Genomic DNA, 21,408 nt, shown 5'->3' with positions numbered 1-21,408 from the left:
GTGTAAATACATATGCATATCAGTGGGCTTATAATAGACCGAAGTGGTTCCTGTATAGTCATGGTTTATTTGGTTTTAATTCCATCATTGCAACTTACACTTATCTAGCGTCATACTTTCCAAATCATACATATATATATATATATATATATATATATATATGTATGATTTGGTGTCATCACCAGTAGTAACATCGGCCCTATATATTACACTGCTCACCAAGCAATTCCTGTTGAGGCGGCAATTAAGTTTTTCTCTACAATTTCATATGCGTTGAGCCAGCTGCGGTCTAAGCTCGTTTTGTGATAAAAGCCGGTTATTATGGCTGTTGATGATTGATCGCATATTGCCCATACAACTGTAACTCAATTTCACGTTGTTTTTGTTGAAAATTTTGTGGAGCTTGTTTCCCTTCGGGAAGTGCTTGGTGAGTAGTCTGAAAAACAATTTCCCCTCATTAGATTTGACATTACGGCTGTAAGGTGGGTTAAACCATATTATGTTACTGGTACGGGGTTTCTTTCTGGGTTGCTTCTTGCTGTTCTCCGTACTGTTGTTGTATACTAGGTGGTCGGTGTAGCCGCTATCTCGGAGCGCATCGTTGTATATCACTATATAACTATAACTATAACTATATATATATATATATATATATATATATATATATGTCTGTTCTTTCGAGATCCGGCTTTAGGAATCACAAATGATTTTCGAGTTGGTTAGCATCATGTTTGATCTCTAGAGTAAGGCAAAATATGTCACCCAAACAGAACTAGTATTGTTCGATGCAGGTGACAAACGCCTACAGTGGAATTACGACCTTCCTTACCGGTTTAGAACCTCTGGACATACAATCAGCGTCCATGGCCTAGTTGGTTATATATATTTATATATATATATATATATATATATATATATATATATATATATATATATATATATGTATATATATATATATATATATTTATATATATATATGTGTATATATATATATGTATATATATATGTGTGTATATATATATGTATATATATATATATATATATATATATATATATATATATATATATATATATAGTTCGTTAAAAATAAATGTTAAATTAGATATAAAGTTTCATGATAAAACATAAGGCCTAAACATTACGAGATAAAACATCATTTTAACATAAGACGTGGCAATTTTTAGATGATACAAGGCTTTGGATGTAAAAAGGCAACATTTCGATATGAGGCCACGAAGGTTTGAAATGGACTTTCTCGCACAAAAGAAATGTCGCCCCTTCTCTAGTGACGTTCCTGCATTTACACTTTTAATAGTGGCTTTGTTTTTCTTACTCAAATGTTTCTGTCAACGTATAATGAAGACGTACCCACATTTAACTCCCTAATACACTGTACATTGAAAATGCAACAAATGTCACACATTTAACAGGCCTTTCTGCCCTGGATGCTATGCATATATTTCCTCGTTCCTCATGATCTGCACCCCCCCCCACACCCCTACCCAATGATGGCCTACATATTATACTTCTCATCTCTGGACCAATCTACTTTTCAGTTAGACTCTCTTTGTTGAGAGAACCATGTAAAGGTTTGAATTTTGAGATTTCTTAAGATAATACACCAATAATTTGTTTGGCCACAGAGGACCAGGAAAATCACTAAAACCATACTCATATAATAAAGTCACGAAATGGAACTTTGGAAATCATGTGCAAGGTTGTAACGCCTCCTATCCCTATATTTGCTTAACAATATGACGATGAATATGTTCTATATACATGCGCCACTGAAGGACGGGGATTTCCAGAATTTTCTTTGCCCCTGCATTTAGTAGGTTAGAAATACTCTGCCATTAATCATATTTATACACCGTTGATAAGCTTCTAAATATAGTCTATTGATAAAATTACATAGATTAGTTTCAACTAATTCTGGCTCGTTATAAAAACGTGCTTTCATCTTTAACACGTGGTTCATAATCTGGCAGTTCCTCGCTATGGTAGTTTGGAAACCCCTCTTCGTTCTCGTCCGAATTCTCACCCGTACTGAAGAAATTAACGTGATTCGGTATTTCTCTTCTGCTGAATCCACCAAAGTTGTTTAAATGTCTTTGCATTTTCGCTTGTTGCGAGTTTTCATACACTTGTGCCTTAAACATCCATTGCTGTGTATTAATTTGTTCCCTTTTTAATAAACGTGTCATACCGCAACAAACAGCGATACAAATAAAACAGATGAAAACCATTACACATACTAAGGCCAATAATATTTTAACAATCTGTGAGATTTGTCTCGGGGTTAAATTCCACAGAATCGTATCTTCATCTTCCACTACGGTCAAGTTTAACAGTCTGGAAGATAGTCAAACCAAAAAGCTACGTAGTAAGCTCGATATCTTTCCATTTCTCTTGGCGCTGAACTATGGTTTATTCTTATATATTTCTCATCCTTGAAATTAAACTTTGGCCAAAATGAATCAACTGAGCCATGTCCATTTGGATTTCTGTAACAGAATGAGAAAGTTCGAGAAAATAAATCAACATATATATATATATATATATATATATATATATATATATATATATATATATATATATATATATATATATATATATATATATATATATATATATATATATATATATATATATAGTTGGTTAGCATCATGTTTGATCTCTAGAGTAAAGCAAAATATGTCACCAAAAACAGAACTAGTATTGTTCGATACAGGTGACAAACGCCTACAGTGGAATTACGATCTTCCTTACCGGTTTCGAACCTCTGGACATACAATCAGCGTCCATAGCCTAGTGGTTAGGGTGTCCGCGTACAGAGCAGGAGGCCCGTGGTTCGAATCCCGGTGGAGGCTGAAAGTTTTTTCACTGTTCTTGATTTTCCAACTCATTACGATTTTCATTTATATATATTCATTTGCCTTTGTCGTTTACCTCCATTGCATTAACATAAAGTCTGTTCAAAGTATCTCTTTCGAGATCCGGCTTTAGGAATCACAAATGATTTTCGAGTTGGTTAGCATCATGTTTGATCTCTAGAGTAAGGCAAAATATGTCACCAAAAACAGAACTAGTATTGTTCGATACAGGTGACAAACGCCTACAGTGGAATTACGATCTTCCTTACCGGTTTCGAACCTCTGGACATACAATCAGCGTCCATAGCCTAGTGGTTAGGGTGTCCGCGTACAGAGCAGGAGGCCCGTGGTTCGAATCCCGGTGGAGGCTGAAAGTTTTTTCACTGTTCTTGATTTTCCAACTCATTACGATTTTCATATATATATATATATATATATATATATATATATATATATTTATATATATTTATATATATATATATAAATGAAAACGTAATGAGAAGGAAAATCCAGAACAGTGAAAAAACTTCCAGTCTCCACCGGGATTCGAACCCGGGCCTCCCGCTTTGTACGCGGACACCCTAGCCAACTAGGACGCTGATTTTTTACTGATATTTTACACATATATATATATATATATGTGTAAAATATCAGTAAAAAATCACTTTAAATATATATGTATCGTACATATCACAAGTGAATATCTTGCCTCAAGTCATATCTAAAGACTGACAAAGCTCGGTGATTGCTGTTAGTCACGCTGTAACACACTGTCAAGTGATATGGCTGTATAACAGGGAGCTTGATATAACTGAAATATTTTATACTCACCCTTGCTTCACAAAGTTGCTCCAATAAGAAATGAGATTCTGACTGATGATATCACTCATGTCTGTTGATTGTTCTTCACCCAGAATTAAGTCGAATAATCGAAAACTCTGACCTAGGGCCTCAGAGTCATAGACAAAGAGATAAACACACGAATCATTGTCATCTTGAGACCACACGGTTAGAAACTCATACGCAGGATACAAAATATTCCAATCGTATAAAAGAGACAAAGTGGAATGCGCCCTCGAAATAGGGCTAGTTGGATCTTCCCAATTGTTGTAGGTTTGTTGAATTGCCGAAAATATGATTGGTGATTGTTTTGTGAGATTAAATGAATCAGAAATATCGCTGACAATTCTGTTATATTCTCTTTGAGAGACGCCCTCTGTTACGTCATTGCGGCCAATCAAAGTACCAACTATATTCAAGTCATTCCACGACTCCACTCCTAGCATAATATTTTGTGAATCAATTACATATTCACTAGATATATATGCTGTAGCTGGAAATAAGACGCCATCTTTAACAGGTCCCCATGTAATTTTATTATTTACCATAACTTCTAACTCATATGAAATCTGTATTAGCTCTTCAACGGACAGTGAACGCAGACAGCTGACAATTTGTGTGATGCTTGTTAAATTCATACTAAGGTTACAGCCAGCACGATATGCCAATTCTTTGGCCTCGCTTACAGAACTTTCTGGTAAATTCCAAGGCATAGAAACATCATTTGGAATTATGGCACGATGAAAGTAAGGCTGGCTGTACTCGAGATATAAATGAAGGCTTGTTGTTCCCAATCCGCCTCTTTCCCCGTAGAGAGTTACCCTGTTTCCGTCTCCTCCAAAATCCCATATGTTCCTTTGAACCCATTCAAGAGCTAACTGTTGATCCATTAAGCCAGCGTTACCGGGTACTTCACTTCCAAATCCTGTTGTTAAGAATCCTAAGACACCGACTCTATAATTGACTTTGACGATAATCATATCACCCCTCGTAGCTAGAACCGAACCGTCTGACCGGGGTCGAAACTCGTCGTTGCTAAACCAAATCAATATGGGTTTTCTAGAATGGTCCCGGAGTTCTGTTTTACGATCGGTAACCGTCACAGGTACGATGATATCGAGTCTCAAGCAATCTTCATCCATCGTTTGTGTCGGATTTAATGTTGTCTATATAGTAAAAGTAAAAGAGATATAAGAACCTCACAAAGTGGCGACAACACAACTTAAGCTATATTCAATATTTAACCAAATGAACTAGTGATAATCATATACGCAAGTTCATACCCAACCGACCTCATCCTCTTGTAACACACACACGCATACATACCCAATGCCATGCACATGATTTCAAAGGTGGGGGTGGGGGTGGGGTGGGGACTGATGAAGATAAATAATTGAACTTTTCTGGAAGGACTGCAGAGTTGAATGAAGGAATTGCTGGAGCAGGGAGGCTGCACTGGGGGTCATTGAAGCCGACACCTATGTAGGACATCTGGGGTCCGGAAATTTGTAATATAATGTTAAATGGTGCATTCTGAAGCATACTTATATTATCATTTAGGTCTACATAAGTAGCTCGAAACGCAAGATTGTTATAATAATAATAATACCCTACAAACAATTAGAAGTCAATGGTGCATTCTGAGACATATTGAGGCTATAATTAAGGTCTTCATAAGAAGCTTTTAAAGGTTTCGCTTATAAATAATGATAATTTAAAATTTCAATGAGTAAGGGCCTGAACCTTAATGGGAGGGCCAGAGGCGAATGAAGAATTTTATAATGGAAAGGGTGGTACCCTGGAGTCATTGAAGCCGTCTCCTATGTAGGAGGTTTGTCAGCTTCCTCACCCGCCCCCCCCCCCCCCCGCCGAAAAAAAAACATACATGTAAAATGGTGCATTATGAGGCATAAATTATAACGCATAGATTATGGCTATATGTATAGCCTATACAACGAGCCCTCAACAAAAGGTTTTGCTAATAAATACTTTCTTTAAATTTGAACAATGGGAGGACGTGGGTGTACACCCGTAGTAATTTGGTTTAAGTTTTCTCAGGGTGAATGCAAAATTTACCCGACTGGGGCATTTTGTACCCGGATTAACGATCGGAGATGGGAGGGTCATGCCCCCAACCCACCCTCCCCCAACCAAGCCCCACCCAACACCCCTTCCACCCACCCTCTACGCACGCCACTGCCCTTACCCACCCTCTGCGCACGCCGCTGCCCTTACCCACCCTCTGCGCACGCCACTGCCCTTACCCGTACCCTCACACGCACACATACACGCAACTCATCAAATGGCTCTCTAAAGTATCATGTGTCGCATTATAGCATCAAGGAAATAAATCAGCAAATGAATTGATAAAACTCTAAGTAAATAAAACTTCCTTCCGGGATCGGTGACTAAGCTATTGGTTGTATATATAGGGAATGTCGGTAGCATATACCTACCATACTGTCAAAAGCCGAAAGCGATTCAAAGTCACGTGAAGTTATTGGTTCAATGTCTAGAGTTGGACATACAGGTCCTGGATGTCGGAAGTCCCTCGCAACATTCCACTTAGTGGTCCATTTAACTGGTGGCATAAACCTTCTTTCGGCAAGTGGTGGTTCTCCATAAGGAATGCTATAAAACGCCACATATAACATTCTATTAATAGTTGTCAGTGATCTCCCGTGTGCTGTGCCATACTGTGTCTGAACAGATGTTAATGTTGATGAAACGTAGGCAATCAATGAGAAGAAACACATCCATGTTAACGTACACCACATTCTTTAATATATCCACCGAAGGCTTTAACTCCCTTGGGAAACAGAAAACACTGCTCGTATATAAAAGTTAAAAGTTAACGTTTGATTCGACAACCCCGTTGTGGTAGATTTATCCGAGAGTCAAACAAAAGACACGTTTACAGAAACGAGTACAATTCAAAATATTCATGCCCCATTGCACAACGAACTCCTTAAAGTGTTCCCTCCTTCAAAGCGAACCCATTAAACGGGTTGTCTCCCTATTATTCTTGGAGGTCGAAGTACGTCATCTAAAGAAATCTCTGTAAAGAAGTTGGTTTTCTTGAGAGTTGGTCATTCATTCTGGTTCTTTTCAAGCTTTATAAACAAGAATCTCCAAATCAGATCCTACCATGGACCGTTGCCATGGCTTTGATGGGGATGTTAGTATGTCGACGGATAGCCTGGAAACAGTGACGGTAAACGGATGTGCATACAGAATTATACGTAATTTAAACGTGTTGGTGCTCGGTACTAGTATATGTCGTGCCACCCCCCCCCCCCCCTCCTCGGGAGTCCAAACGGGCGAACACGGGCGTCATTTCGGGAGCCCCCGTTTTTCGGTGGTTCTTTTCGGGAGTTTGATCGAATCCCGTTTATTTTATTTTGAGCGCTTTTGTGTAGTGCCGCTCGACCGTTACGTAAGTTGTTTTTGACGGTTTACGTAGTAAAGTATACATCCTGGATATTAATTTGTGCATTGGCAGGTCTTGCATTCAGAAAAATATGCAATTGGTCAGATGGAATGAAGTGAACAATTGAAAATTTTTCAGAAAAGCGTTGAATTGACGAGATATGATAAGTTGTCAATTAAACATTTTGCAGAAAATTGTTCAATTGCTCAGTTAATGCCATAGGTGTAGGAGCCTCATTTGATTTGGGGGGGGGGGGGGGCTGTAACGACTTGCCCGAAAAATACAACCAAAATTTTCGCGTTCCACATGTTAATGTGCATATCATATAGGCATTCATCGGTTATTATATATCATATAGGCATTCATCACATGCCAATAACATAAAATCACTTTCCGTGTTTTTACCCTTCCATAATGGTTATAATTATTGGGAAGTCGTTACAACAATAATGATAATAATATAAGTTTAACCATTGAAAACACATTGCAAATTATTCTTCTTTCAGTAGGTGCCAGTGGCGGAGATAGGGATATTGGTCAGGGGGAGAGATTGGTCTGTAGGGGCGCTTTCGACACTATCTAAGCGGAGCGCCCCCACAGGCTGACGCGGAGCGTACAGAAATTTTTTGAGAAAAGATACTCCCTAGATCGCCGGAAATGACCCTTTCCAGGCCTTGCTAATTTGCAGATAAACGAAGAATATATAGGTGTCATCGCCATTTGTCAGAAAATTGCACCAATAAAATGTGACAAATGTCAATAGGTATTTGAGAGCGCAATAAAAAAGTCAATAATCGCGAATAAGTAGAATGTGGTAAAAAGCTGAAAAGGGCGCCAGCAGTCCATTTGAGTCCGTCAGGGGGGCATCCGCCCCCTCTGACTGTATGGACGCTCCGTCACTGGTAGGTGCCCGAAAAATTCTCAGCATATTGCCCAAATTTTCACCAAAAAAATTGAAAAACACACTGCAAATTATTATTCTTTCAAGTTCACCCAAAAATTTGAAAAACACATTGCAAATTATTCTTCTTTCAGTAGATGCCTGAAAAATTCTCAGCATATTGCCGAATTTTCACCCAAAAAAATATGAAAAACACACTGCAAATTATTCTTCTTCCAGTAGGTGCCCGAAAAATTCTCAGCATATTGCCCGAATTTTCACCCAAAAAAATTGGTTGGGGGGGGGGGGCTGCAGCCCCCAGCCCCCCGCCTCCTACGCCTATGGTTAATGCAACTGAGCAATCCAACATTTTCTGATTTTTGATAAGATATTATCTAGTTATCTAAACAATTTACTTAAAAAAATGTTGACTTATTGGGGCAAAGTTTTCTTATGTTGATGGCACTTTTAAGCTTTCGTACAGATTGCATGTTTAAGTGATAAGAAAAGCCTGCTGTTTCTGGAATATTTGGTGGCCCTATAAAGAGCAGTCGAATTCGTCGCTTGTTGGTGGTTCGGTACGTCAGGTAGGAGGCTGTCGACAATCTTAGGAGAAATCCGTACAGTTTTTTTCACGCAGGCATGCCAAAAGAAATACAAAAGTATTTTGATTGCTTTTTATCTTCAAGCTCTTTCATCTTGAAGGACTTTGGTTCCGACGAAACGGCCCCCGAAAAACAGACAACATGTATATGTGTAATTAATGAATTAAATTCCTTGCTATTAACGATAACAGCATCGATGACGAACTCGTGTGAAAAATGGGTGCCCGCTTTAAAAAACATTAACAATATAAATAAATATAAATCTCTTTCGAGATCCGGCTTCAGAATCACAAATGATTTTCGAGTTGGTTAGCATCATGTTTGAGGCTCTAGAGTAAGGCAATAATGTCACAAAAAACAGAACTAGTATTGTTCGATACAGGTGTCAAACGCCTAAAATGAAATTACGACCTTCCTTACCGGTTTCGAACCTCTGGACATACAATCAGCGTCCACAGCCTAGTTAGTTAGGGTGTCCGCGTACAAAGCGGGAGGCCCGGGTTCGAATCCCGGTGGAGGCTGGAAGTTTTTTCACTGTTCTGGATTTTCCCATTACGTTTTCAATTATATATATTCATTTGCCTTCGTCGTTTACCTCCATTTCATTAACATAAAGTCTGTTCAAAGAATCCCTTCCGAGATCCGGATTTAGGAATCACAAATTATTTTCGAGGTGGTTAGCATCAGGTTAGCAGAACTAGTATTGTTCGATACAGGTGTCAAACGCCTAAAGTGAAATTACGACCTTCCTTAACGGGTTCGAACCTCTGGACATACAATCAGCGTCCGTAGCCTAGTTGGTTAGGGTGTCCGCGTACAAAGCGGGAGGCCCCGGGTTCGAATCCCGATGGAGGCTGGAAGTGTTTTCACTGTTCTGGAATTTCCTTCTCATTACGTTTTCAACTATATATATTCATTTGCCTTTGTCGTTTACCTCCATTTCATTAACATAAAGTCTGTTAATAAAAATCTCTTTCGAGATCCGGCTTTGGGAATCACAAATGATTTTCGAGTTGGTTAGCATCATGTTTGATCTCTAGAGTAAGGCAAAATATGTCACAAAAAACGGAACTAGTGTTGTCGTTGTTCGATACAGGTGTCAAACGCCTACAGTGAAATTACGACCTTCCTTACCGGTTTCGAACCTCTGGACATACAATCAGCGTCCAAAGCCTAGTTGGTTAGGGTGTCCGCGTAAAAAGCGGGAGGCCCGGGTTCGAATCCCGGTGGAGGCTGGAAGTTTTGTCACTGTTCTGGAATTTCCAACTCATTACGTTTTCAATTATATATATATATATAAACAGAACTAGTATTGTTCGATACAGGTGTCAAACGCCTACAGTGAAATTACGACCTTCCCTACCGGTTTCGAACCTCTGGACATAAAGTCAGCGTCCATGGCCTAGTTGGTTAGGGTGTCCCCGTACAAAGCGGGAGGCCCGGGTTCGAATCCCGGTGGAGGCTGGAAGATTTTCCTTCTCATTACGTTTTCATATATAGATATAAATATATAATAAATATATATATATATATGTATATATATATATATATATATATATATATATATATATATATATATATATATATATATATATATATATATATATATATATATATATATATATATATATATATATATGAAAATCGTAATGAGTTGGAAAATAAAGAACAGTGAAGATTTTCTAAAATGGTTTATATCACCTTCGATCCTCCATATTTTCACACCATCTGTACTTTAAATTATGCTCTTTGCTTTCATATATAAACGATGACAGTAACTGATAACATGCTTAAACAAGCTTTACCTTAGTACTTTAACCTCTTTTCTCTGACAATGGTTAACCTTTCGAGCGCATGAACACTACTCTAATTGTGGTGCGGTACCTGCATCAAAGTTATCTGTGGTCCGGACCAATTCGGAAAAGTGAAGGTTTAATATAAGAGGTTAATCTATCGAACGTGGTCAAGACATGGCTGGGTTATTCGACGAGAGTTAGAAGTATAGACTCAGTCAGAAATGATGATATGAGATCGAAGAAATTATATGTAGGCCTATATATGCATAAGGATTTCCAATCTTATATGATAAAATTGTAATTACTGCAGCATGCCTATTTTGTGATCGTATCTTCATTCGTACAGTCATGTGTTCAAACTGTACATTAAATCCATCTTGACCACAGGGTCGTCAATCATGGGGGGGGGGGTGAGGGGGACACCTCCCCGCTTTCTGAAGGGTGGTGGACACAATATCAAATGTCCCTCAGCTTTAGTAACTGACTCGCATAGGCGCTAGGCCTATCAGGCTTTTTAACGACTCGTGTATCTCATAAAAGGAACTCAAACATTGTGCTCTGAGATAATGTTTTATTCTCATCTGCTCACCCCCCCCCCCCCCCGATGTATAATAGAACTTTTCAACTGGGTTGAATAAGAATAACGAATTTCAGTTATAGTGTAAATTAAATGAGGAAACGCGCAAATACACCGCTGAGGCTATATGCTAGGCCACACTGAAAAAATAAACTAGTCAATATTGCCACGGACTAACGTTAAATTAGTCTTTAACGTTAGTCAATGCACCCGGACTAGCAAAAATCTTCGTTTCATCGCTGCTTCTTAGTTAGTTTACACTGACTAAGGAAAATATAATCGCAGCTTAGTCGGTGGCGACGGACTAAGGTATTTTAACCCATGGACTAAGAACGATACGGACACCCGATTTACGCCATAATCGTAGCTTAGTCGGTGTCGACGGACTAATGTATTTTAACCCAATTCGATTCACTTCAATTTGGAAACCAAGAGGCAACGGCAGCTTGCTGGGCTTGGCATAGTTTCATACGATCACTCTAAGCAACTTTCAACCGTAAATCACCCAAGAAGGTCTTTAGAAGAATGGAGGTATTAACTGCATCATCGGCCTACCTGTTATTCCTTTAACTAGAAGGTAAAATTAAAGTTAATTGTTAGGCCACTGGCACTAGTACTGTATTATGGTTAGTGTAACGCTACCGTTGTCACGTTGGCGTTTCGCAATACACAAGTGCAATGACAGTGAGTAGCCTATAGGCTTCTACTGGGTACTGCAGTGCATTCTCAACACTAAAGTGTGCATTCTAAACACCAATTAACAATGTGTTATGTGTGTATTGGGCTAGATTGAACAGTGGCACATAATCTTCTAATTTATTCCCAAACAAATGCTGGAACTATAAGGCTCAATAGTTTATTTGAAGTCTACACTCATTTGGTAAAGATTTCCTGTAATTTCCCATGTGAATCTAAATGGGTAGGCTTTGTGATATTGAATAAGCAAGGCTAGACCTTCAAACGTACAGTCACAGTCGGCTGAACACATTATGTTGGCTAGTCAACGGTATTATATGTTGCGAGCAGTCAGGATGCACGCTTCAGTTCTATTTAACCTTTTCATTTATCATTTTTTAGTATTTAATTTCCGGTCACGCCCAGGAAACAATTGCGACATTCCTTCACGGTCGACTTGCTTACTGTAAGAAGTATTAACCGTTTTTTTCTCAGGAAAGCTTGATAGTCTGAAGTTATTATAACATGTGCTTTTAGTATACTGCCAAAAGAGTAAGTTGTTGTATTTGTATTGATATTTTATGTAGAAGTAACGGAAAATTTAGTATGTTTAGTTTGGTCTAATTGCACGTTTTTTTACTGTCCAATGTAGTGCAGGGTTCACTTGCGCGAATTCAAATTATTCTGTTTATGTGTATGTATATGCATCGATTCTTAGATTATGATGTTTTTTTGACATTTATTTGTAATTCAAGCATATCTGTTTAGTAGCAAAGTTTAAAGGTTAAGATTAATTAGTTTTCTCTTTTTGATCCTAGATTGAATGAAACTCATTGGCGTAAATAATAGATCAGATGATACAGTTTAACGTAGTTGCTAAAACTCTGGGTATTCTCTAGTCTTCGCCGGTCCATTATATACTTTAGTACTACTAGTAAGACTAAATCAAAACGACCGTAGACAAACTTAGTGTAACAAAGTACTGATTCTCCTCTAGCCTAGGTCTAAACAGGCTTGTTATGTGAGCAAGCAAAATAACAACTAAAAACGATTAGGCCTATAAATAAGTTGGCTCAGTGCATTTCTGTTTCTAAAATTTTATATTTTTAAAGATCATAAAAACAAACAAAGATTTTAGCCCATGTTTTATTATCTCTGTATTCTGGGCATTTGATTCTGGTTGCAATGGTGATGACACTCTCGTTCAAATTTTCAGCTTTATACAGTCTGCTTCAAACTTTGGGATTGTTTTTTGAGACTATAGTGGAAGCAAATCTCACATAACTTTGTGGTGACAACTTTATTTATTTTTTTTTTCAAATGATGAATACTTTGCTGTTTCTTTTTTCCAGCAGGAATTGAAAAGCCAAATATCTAAGTCAAGGGTGAGCTTTCCTGTGATGTACGACACCAGTGTGGAGGCAACAACAGAAGAGGAGAACTGTGTTATATATGGCTTAAAGACATGTTTTAAGATGATATATTGGTACCCTTCGCAGAACAAAAGAGTTTATCCAAGAGTCCAAAAAGCAAAGGAACAAGTACCATAGAGAAAAAAGATGGAAGAGTGAGTTTAACTATTGTACCCAACTGTTTAATGATATTTAAGATACTTTTCATAACCTGTTTTTAAAAAAAAACAGTCTAGTTTATCATTTACGTGCAAGCTTCATAAGTTTGGTCAAATTTTCACTGATCTGTAGAGCGGGAGTCCAGAGGGTTTGGTTAGCTGGGAAGGTAACCAATTGCCTGGTACATCACAATGTTCACAATGCATTCCTGTATATGAAACCTGACGACTGGCAAACCGACTGTGGTGGATGTGGCTGGGAGAGCAATTTTAAAGTCACCTAATAGCTAACCTAGAGCAGCTTTCATGGTAACCACATCAAAGTAAGAACAATGTGTCAGGTATGGCCCCAAGAGCAACAAATGGCCATTGCCAGTAATTATTGGTGGTGGGGTACCCCTGCCAGTGATCTATAATTGACCCCTCATGGCTGACCTAGGTCAGCTCATGAGGAAACCACTTGAAACCTACTGGAAAATGTTGGTTAGGACTTCAGATACAAGGGATGGGCATTGCCAGTAATTTTTATTGGTGGGGTACCCCTGCCAGCAGACCCCCAATATGCCCATCCCCTCATTGACCTAGGTGAGCTCATGATTTGACCAGTTGAAACCTACAGGAAAATGATAGGTATCACTTCATATGTAAGGATGGGCATTTCCAGTATTTTATATTGGTGGGCCACCACTGCCAGAGTCCGCCCATCCCTTACATATAGAATCCTGTTAATAATTTTCCAGTAGTTTTCAACTGGTTAAATCATGAGCTGACCTAGATCAATGAGGGGGGGGGGGCTTTTTGGGGGTCTACTGGCGGGGGTACCCCACTAATATAAATTACTGGAAATGCCCATCCCTTACATATATATAGAGTCCTGCCAATCATTTTACAGTAGTTTTCAACTGGTTACCTCATGAGCTAATCTAGGTCAATGGGGGATGGGCATTTTGGGGGTCTACTGGCAGGGGTACCCCACTAATATAAATTACTGGAAATGCCCATCCCTTACATATATATAGAGTCCTGCCAATCATTTTACAGTAGTTTTCAACTGGTTACCTCATGAGCTAATCTAGGTCAATGGGGGATGGGCATTTTGGGGGTCTACTGGCAGGGGTACCCCACTAATATAAATTACTGGAAATGCCCATCCCTTACATATATATAGAGTCCTGCCAATCATTTTACAGTAGTTTTCAACTGGTTACCTCATGAGCTAATCTAGGTCAATGGGGGATGGGCATTTTGGGGGTCTACTGGCAGGGTTACCCCACCAATGTAAATGACTGGAAATGCCCATCCCTTACATATGAAGTGATACCTATCATTTTCCAGTAATTTTTCAACTGGTTATCTCATGAGCTGACCTAGGTCAATGAGGGAATGGGCATTTTGGGGGTCTACTGGCAGGGGTACCCCCCCAATATAAATTACTGGAAATTCCCATCCCTTACATATGAAGTGATACCATTTTCCAGTAGTTTTCAACTGGTTACATCATGAGCTCATCTAGGTCAATGGGGCATGGGCATTTTGGGGGTCTACTGGCAGGGGTACCCCACCAATAAAAATTACTGGCAATGCCCATCAGTTGTATCTGAAGCCCTAACCAACATTTTCCAGTAGGTTTCAAGTGGTTACCTCATGAGCTGACCTCGGTCAGCCTTGAGGGGTCAATTATAGATCACTGGCAGGGGTACCCCACCACCAATAATTACTGGCAATGGCCATTTGTTGCTCTTGGGGCCATACCTGACACATTGTTCTTACTTTGATGTGGTTACCATGAAAACTGATCTAGGTTAGCTATCAGGTGACTTTAAAATTGCTCTCCCAGCCACACCCACCACAGTCGGTTTGCCAGTCGTCTGGTTTCATAAACAGGAATGCACTGTGAACATTGTGATGTACAAGGCAATTGGTTACCTTCCCAGCTAACCAAACCCTCTGGGATCCCGGTCTATTGGGATCATTATTAGCATGATTAACATAATTATTAAGCTTTGAGAAATAACTTGGTGTTATGCTGTGCAAAGCTAATAATAATTTGGTAAAGCTGCTAATCCTGGCTTATAATTTGAGGGACCTAGATTTAAATGTATACCTCCCAATATGTTATAAAATTTTAATGTAAATGTATGTTTATGATAATGTGAGTTATCATGTGCTATATCTGTATCTGTGCTTACACGTATATCATATTTTCTGTGCACAGGTCAATAATGGTGCAGATTTTGGCTTCCTGAAGACAAGTGGGAGGCCATTTGTAGTTAAGAGAAACACTCTTTGTTTGTGAAGACTTAACTGGTGTCGATTTGGGGTACCACTTTAAAAGGAAAGTCATGAGGAGCCCTTGCCCAAGATTCAACTTTGCATTATTGTGCAGTGCTATACTTTTGCGATTCATGTTTGATCCATTAACTTGTCTTAACTTTGTTGGAAAAAAAATCAGATTTTCAGATTTTATTTACAGTGATTTCTTCTCTATCTGTCGAAAGTCAGCCTTTTGTAGACATCAGAAGTTTTATCAGAAATAAATACTGCCAACGTACACATTATTTGTGTTTCTTCTTCTCTCTTTTCTTTCAGTGATGCTAGTCAGTGAAACTAGTCGGGTTTAATTCTTTCAGTGAATCTAGTCGGTGCAACTAGTTAGTCGATACGGACTAAGAAAGGTTAGTCGGGAGAGGCACCATCCTGACTAATGTAAAACCTGCTATAAACTAGTCGGTGGCTCATATAAATTAGTCGGTAAAGACCGACTAATGTCACCAACTAATGTAACTGACTAATATACATTTACCGACTAAGAAATTGTTGATCGACTAAGCTGACGGACTAAGATGACCGACTAAGAAATCCAACTGACTAAGGAATAAATTAGTCGGTATAGCAACTGACCAAGGCTATGTTAGTCGGGAGAGGCACCAGATGGACTAACGTTATGTTAGTCGGTGAACCAATTTAAGTTTTCAGTGCAGCAGATAATGAAAGCTCGCAGCATTCGCTAATCTCCTTTCCATTACCTTATTTTTAATATTTTATAGTGTATTAACAAGTACACGCAATATAACATTTTACCGAATAATTATTTTCTTCTAATTTACCTTGTTTTTAATTGTAAATTTCTAAAACATGAGATCTGAAAATTAAGAATGTTTAGATGCTTCTGACAAGGCCTGGGAAGTTCCTTTTTCGGCAATTAATCTGGAAAGCATATTTCCTGCTACGCTACGCGCCAACCGATGCTGTCATAGGAAATGGCCTACCCACTAAAAAGTTCTGAAGAGAGGCCCTGTTAAATATACACATCAAAGCATCACTCTGTAAAAATTTGGACGATATATAATGTTTCTCGATGTTCTACAACTGCCCCATCCCCCCCCCCCCAAGAGATTCTACCCTGGCTTCGGCCATGACACATTTCTTATACAGGTTTTTATGTTTCCGATACAGTGAATGTGCCCAGATACCCAATAGTGTTTTTTAAATGTTCCTATGATACCATATGTGTGCATGTTGTAGACATCTGTATAACAAGATGATATCATTCTTGTGTGCAAGGCAGTTAAGAATGTTTCCGTTTTCGTTTAACTTTCAATTTCATTGCTCATGATAAAGGCCGTAAGTTACACCACTGAGGTTAAATAGATAAGTATTTCTTATATTAATGTAAGTTTAATCACCTGTCAGATGTGACTTTTGTTAAGATAAATTAATAACTGACATATCAACTCAGGGACCATTCAGAAGCAAACTTGACGATTTCTAGATGTGCTTCCCCCCCCCCCCACGTGGACCCCTCCGGAGCTTCGCTCCTGGACCCAACCCAATAAAGGTTTAGCGCCAAGGCGCTCGCGTTGTGCGCTATGCACACACTCCTTCAGTTGTATCCGTGTTCAGCAATGTATATTCCCCAACTTTTCAATTCGGATTGACGCCCCTGCTTGACCAACCGGCGATCAGAAACCTACCTGACAGCCCGAAAAGGATTGGCGACCAGTGGTGAAATCTTACAACTGTTTTCCAGAAACACGTCATAATTGTTCTTACAATACTAAATTTCTCGGACAACTGTCGCTCTGCGGTTCAGACGAGTGATAGTATGGCGGGCCATCAGTCCCAAATCATGGGAGATCGACTTATACCGATTTAAATCGACATATACCAGTTTCCTTCGACATATACCAGTTTCCTTTGACTTATACCAGTTTCATTCTACATATCATCGATTTAAATCGACATATACCAGTTTCATTCTACATATCATCGATTTAAATCGACATATACCAGTTTCATTCTACATATCATCTATTTATTTTACTTATCATCGATTTAATCGATGATAAGTAAAATAAATCGATGATATGTAGAATGAAACTGGTATATGTCGATTTAAATCGACATATCATCGATTTATTCTACATATCATCGATTTATTTTACTTATCATCGATTTAAATCGATGATAAGTAAAATAAATCGATGATATGTCGAAGTAAACTGGTATATGTCGATTTAAATCGATGATATGTAGAATGAAACTGGTATATGTCGATTTAAATCGACATATCATCGATTTATTCTACATATCATCGATTTATTTTACTTATCATCGATTTAAATCGATGATAAGTAAAATAAATCGATGATATGTCCATTTAAATCGACATCTACCAGTTTAAATCGATGATATGTCGAATTAAATCGGTAGAAGTCAATTTCCGTGGACTTATACCAGTTTCTAGCGTCTCAAATTGACATATACCTATTTAAATCGACATATCATCGATTTAGCTCATTAACATATTCCAAATCCCGATTTCGGTGATGATTGACATGTGGAGATACATCACGTGTAGTCACCTGACAAAGCGGGCGAGTAATTTAATAGTTCCAAAATTACGAAGCTAGCAAGGGTGTTCATCATGGTTATATGTCAATGGTAATTATGAACAATTACTTGCAAAAAGATTTCGGTGTAACAATAAGGCTGAAATAACTGATATGTCAATGACGTACAATTATCTCAATGCAAACTGGGCTTTTCTACTCGAACACGTGGCGCTATAGTATAGGAATACACATGCAACTGAATAGGCCCACAGTACGTACACAGATGCAATTACCTACTCCAGTTACACCATAAACAAAGATGATATTGTTCTGTAGTGAGGCCTACTGTAAGGTTACGTTTTAATGTAGCTAAGTATATACCCATGGGGTTACAGTACAGTATTCAAGCTCAATTCATGCATTCCACTGTGCTCGTGTTTATTTTCAATTACTCGCCCGCCTTGTCAGGTGACTACACGTGATGTATCTCCACATGTCAATCATCACCGAAATCGGGATTTGGAATATGTTAATGAGCTAAATCGATGATATGTCGATTTAAATAGGTATATGTCAATTTGAGACGCTAGAAACTGGTATAAGTCCACGGAAATTGACTTCTACCGAATTAATTCAACATATCATCGATTTAAACTGGTAGATGTCGATTTAAATGGACATATCATCGATTTAAATCGATGATAAGTAAAATAAATCGATGATATGTAGAATAAATCGATGATATGTCGATTTAAATCGACATATACCAGTTTCATTCTACATATCTATGGCGGGCCATCAGTCTCAAATCATGGGAGATCGACTTATACCGATTTAAATCGACATATACCAGTTTACTTCGACATATCATCGATTTAAATCGACATATACCAGTTTCATTCTACATATCATCGATTTATTTTACTTATCATCGATTTAAATCGATGATAAGTAAAATAAATCGATGATATGTCGAAGGAAACTGGTATATGTCGATTTAAATCGATGATAAGTAAAATAAATCGATGATATGTCGAGGGAAACTGGTATATGTCGATTTAAATCGATGATATGTAGAATGAAACTGGTATATGTCAATTTAAATCGACATATCATCGATTTATTCTACATATCATCGATTTATTTTACTTATCATCGATTTAAATCGATGATATGTAGAATGAAACTGGTATAAGTCGAAGGAAACTGGTATATGTCGAAGGAAACTGGTAAATGTCGATTTAAATCGTTATAAGTCGATCTCCCATGATTTGAGACTGATGGCCCGCCATATGATTCACCCCACCTCCGCACAATAGTCACTCCTGGTTACATGTGTAGCCTGAGTGTATTGTTCCTTTTTTTGCAAACATACGGGAGTAAACTGTGGCATGCACGAACAGTTAAGTGATATACTCCTCTGTAATTTCGTTGGCATGAACTGATTGAAGCATATATTGCAAAGAACAGTTGAAGAACTTGCCCTACAGCCTCAGGAACAGAGACATTCCGCTTGAGTAGATCATTTCTGATGACATCACGATCAAGGGACGACGCACCGTAGTACTTACAAGGAGGACATCCACATGCATGTTTACAATTTCTACAATCACAACCACTTGCACTTATAAAAAAAAAAAAACATCTTGAGACAGGTATAACCCAGTCAGGCTAGAATACAAATCCTTACAAACCCCAGTTAGTCCTAGTGTTAAGGAAATATTACACCCAGGCGGGATCTATAGGCCTGTTGTCGCCCTTTCCGGCCTTCGTAACCTCGACGGAGCTATATGCAAAGACGTTACCCTTGTACTTCATGATAAGCTCAAGAATGGTCGTTTTACATGAATGAGGCCCACCTATATGAATAGCTCAATAATGAAGTCAGGGTGCAATGGATGGGTGAAACCGTCCAGGACGTGGCACAAATGGGACGCAATATGCCTGCTGTTTGGACCAACCCCTAACTAGGGAGTCAGAAAATGGACAAAGCGATGACTTGTGTACACCGTGACGAAGGTTTTAAAATGTAAATACTCTACGCATTCTGGCGAACGTTTGAGTTGAAACATATCTAACAAATAAATATAAACAAAACCATTAGTTTCGCCATTCGCTAAACCACATTCTTCCTGACGACATAATAGAGCAGTATGTTCACCTAACAAGACATATTGCAATGGTCGAGGAAAACCGTCCAGGTCCCTATCAGGCATCCATTTCGGAACCAACAGATTTTCTAATTTCTGGGTTCACAACTGGGATTCAACTTTCATGTGATTTGGGCTCATCACAAACTATACAGTCAGAAAAAGGACGAATGGAGGTTCACTTATGCAAAGTTATCAACGTGTGTAAATTACTCAATTCCCAATTGGGAGCTTTTAACATATCCAAATAGCGCCACTACTTCACAATCATAATTAAAGCAATATAGTCACCGCTGTAACGCCCCTAGATCGCTAGTCATAAAGAATCAAGCTACATGTTTCGTGTAAATTTGGAGGGTACCATACACGATCACTAACTTGGGAAAATGTAGCGTCAAAATAGTGTCCATTAGTTCCGGTCATAAGAAAGTTGCGTCAGGGTAAGTGAAATAAAGCATGTAGTTGCAGGAATTAAGTATAAACGCCACAATAGTAGGTAGGCCTATACACTAAGCAAAGTGACATATTTCTACACTTAATTACACTTTATGCTATCATACAACGGTAGCTGATATATTTCCATGCCACCGAGTAGTTTTTCCAGCCATTATGTTGTAAAGAGGATTTTATACATGATGGTTTCTTGGTAAAAAAAAAGAAGAAAAAAAGAAATACACCTCAGAATGAATGATCTTTGAAAATTGGAGAAAGAATATTTAGACTGATTCACAAAAAATATGATGGACTATCTTTCGTCTCGTTTGGATTCGACTATTTCACTTTATAGCACAAATACAGACGTTAAATCAATGAGTAAACACATAAAACGTCATAAAAGTTAACCTTTTTACTTCTCGGAATTTCCTCCTTAGTCCTTCCCCCTATGCATCTCTCTGGCGCCCTCCCGCTCTTCCCAGGTCATTACAGGAGTCCCTGAGGTGCGGAATGCTCAGTTCAAATTCTTCTCTAATATCAAGCGTATCAAGAACCCTATACTTTCTGAAAATATGAATGTTTTAATACCTGGTTAATTAATATCACTCACGAGCTCTATATGGTACAAGGGGTTCGCGCCTTCTTCGGTCTTCAAAAATAAACAGATTCACGTCAGACACTTCAAACGACTGCGTCAAAAGTCTAAAACACGGAAGTTTAACTTTTCCAACTTCGTAAACAT

At 38.4% G+C, this 21,408-nt stretch overlaps 1 protein-coding gene, 1 long non-coding RNA gene and 1 other non-coding gene across 3 annotated transcripts; 2 read left to right on the top strand and 1 right to left on the bottom strand.

Moving 5' to 3' along the window:
- Positions 1-1,081: 1,081 nt before the first annotated feature.
- On the bottom strand, positions 1,082-21,401 carry LOC139980203 (cholinesterase-like). The gene is made up of 4 exons (XM_071991684.1): positions 21,277-21,401; positions 6,170-6,912; positions 3,705-4,879; positions 1,082-2,504 (listed from the first exon to the last, which is right to left on the bottom strand). Exons 2-4 carry the CDS (start codon positions 6,488-6,490, stop codon positions 2,345-2,347), a joined length of 1,656 nt encoding a protein of 551 aa, XP_071847785.1. The 5' UTR covers positions 6,491-6,912; positions 21,277-21,401; the 3' UTR covers positions 1,082-2,344.
- Trnaf-aaa (transfer RNA phenylalanine (anticodon AAA)) lies at positions 9,791-9,863 on the top strand. The gene has a single exon. It is a non-coding gene; the product is annotated as a tRNA-Phe (tRNA).
- On the top strand, positions 11,139-16,872 carry LOC139980060 (uncharacterized). The gene is made up of 3 exons (XR_011797442.1): positions 11,139-12,228; positions 13,029-13,243; positions 15,462-16,872. It is a non-coding gene; the product is annotated as an uncharacterized lncRNA (long non-coding RNA).
- Positions 21,402-21,408: the final 7 nt, after the last annotated feature.

The sequence above is a fragment of the Apostichopus japonicus genome, chromosome 14, assembly GCF_037975245.1.
Source record: "Apostichopus japonicus isolate 1M-3 chromosome 14, ASM3797524v1, whole genome shotgun sequence".
Lineage (NCBI taxonomy): Eukaryota > Metazoa > Echinodermata > Holothuroidea > Aspidochirotida > Stichopodidae > Apostichopus > Apostichopus japonicus.
The sequence above is the reverse complement of the archived record's forward strand: the minus strand, read 5'-3'. Positions and strand labels throughout refer to the sequence as shown.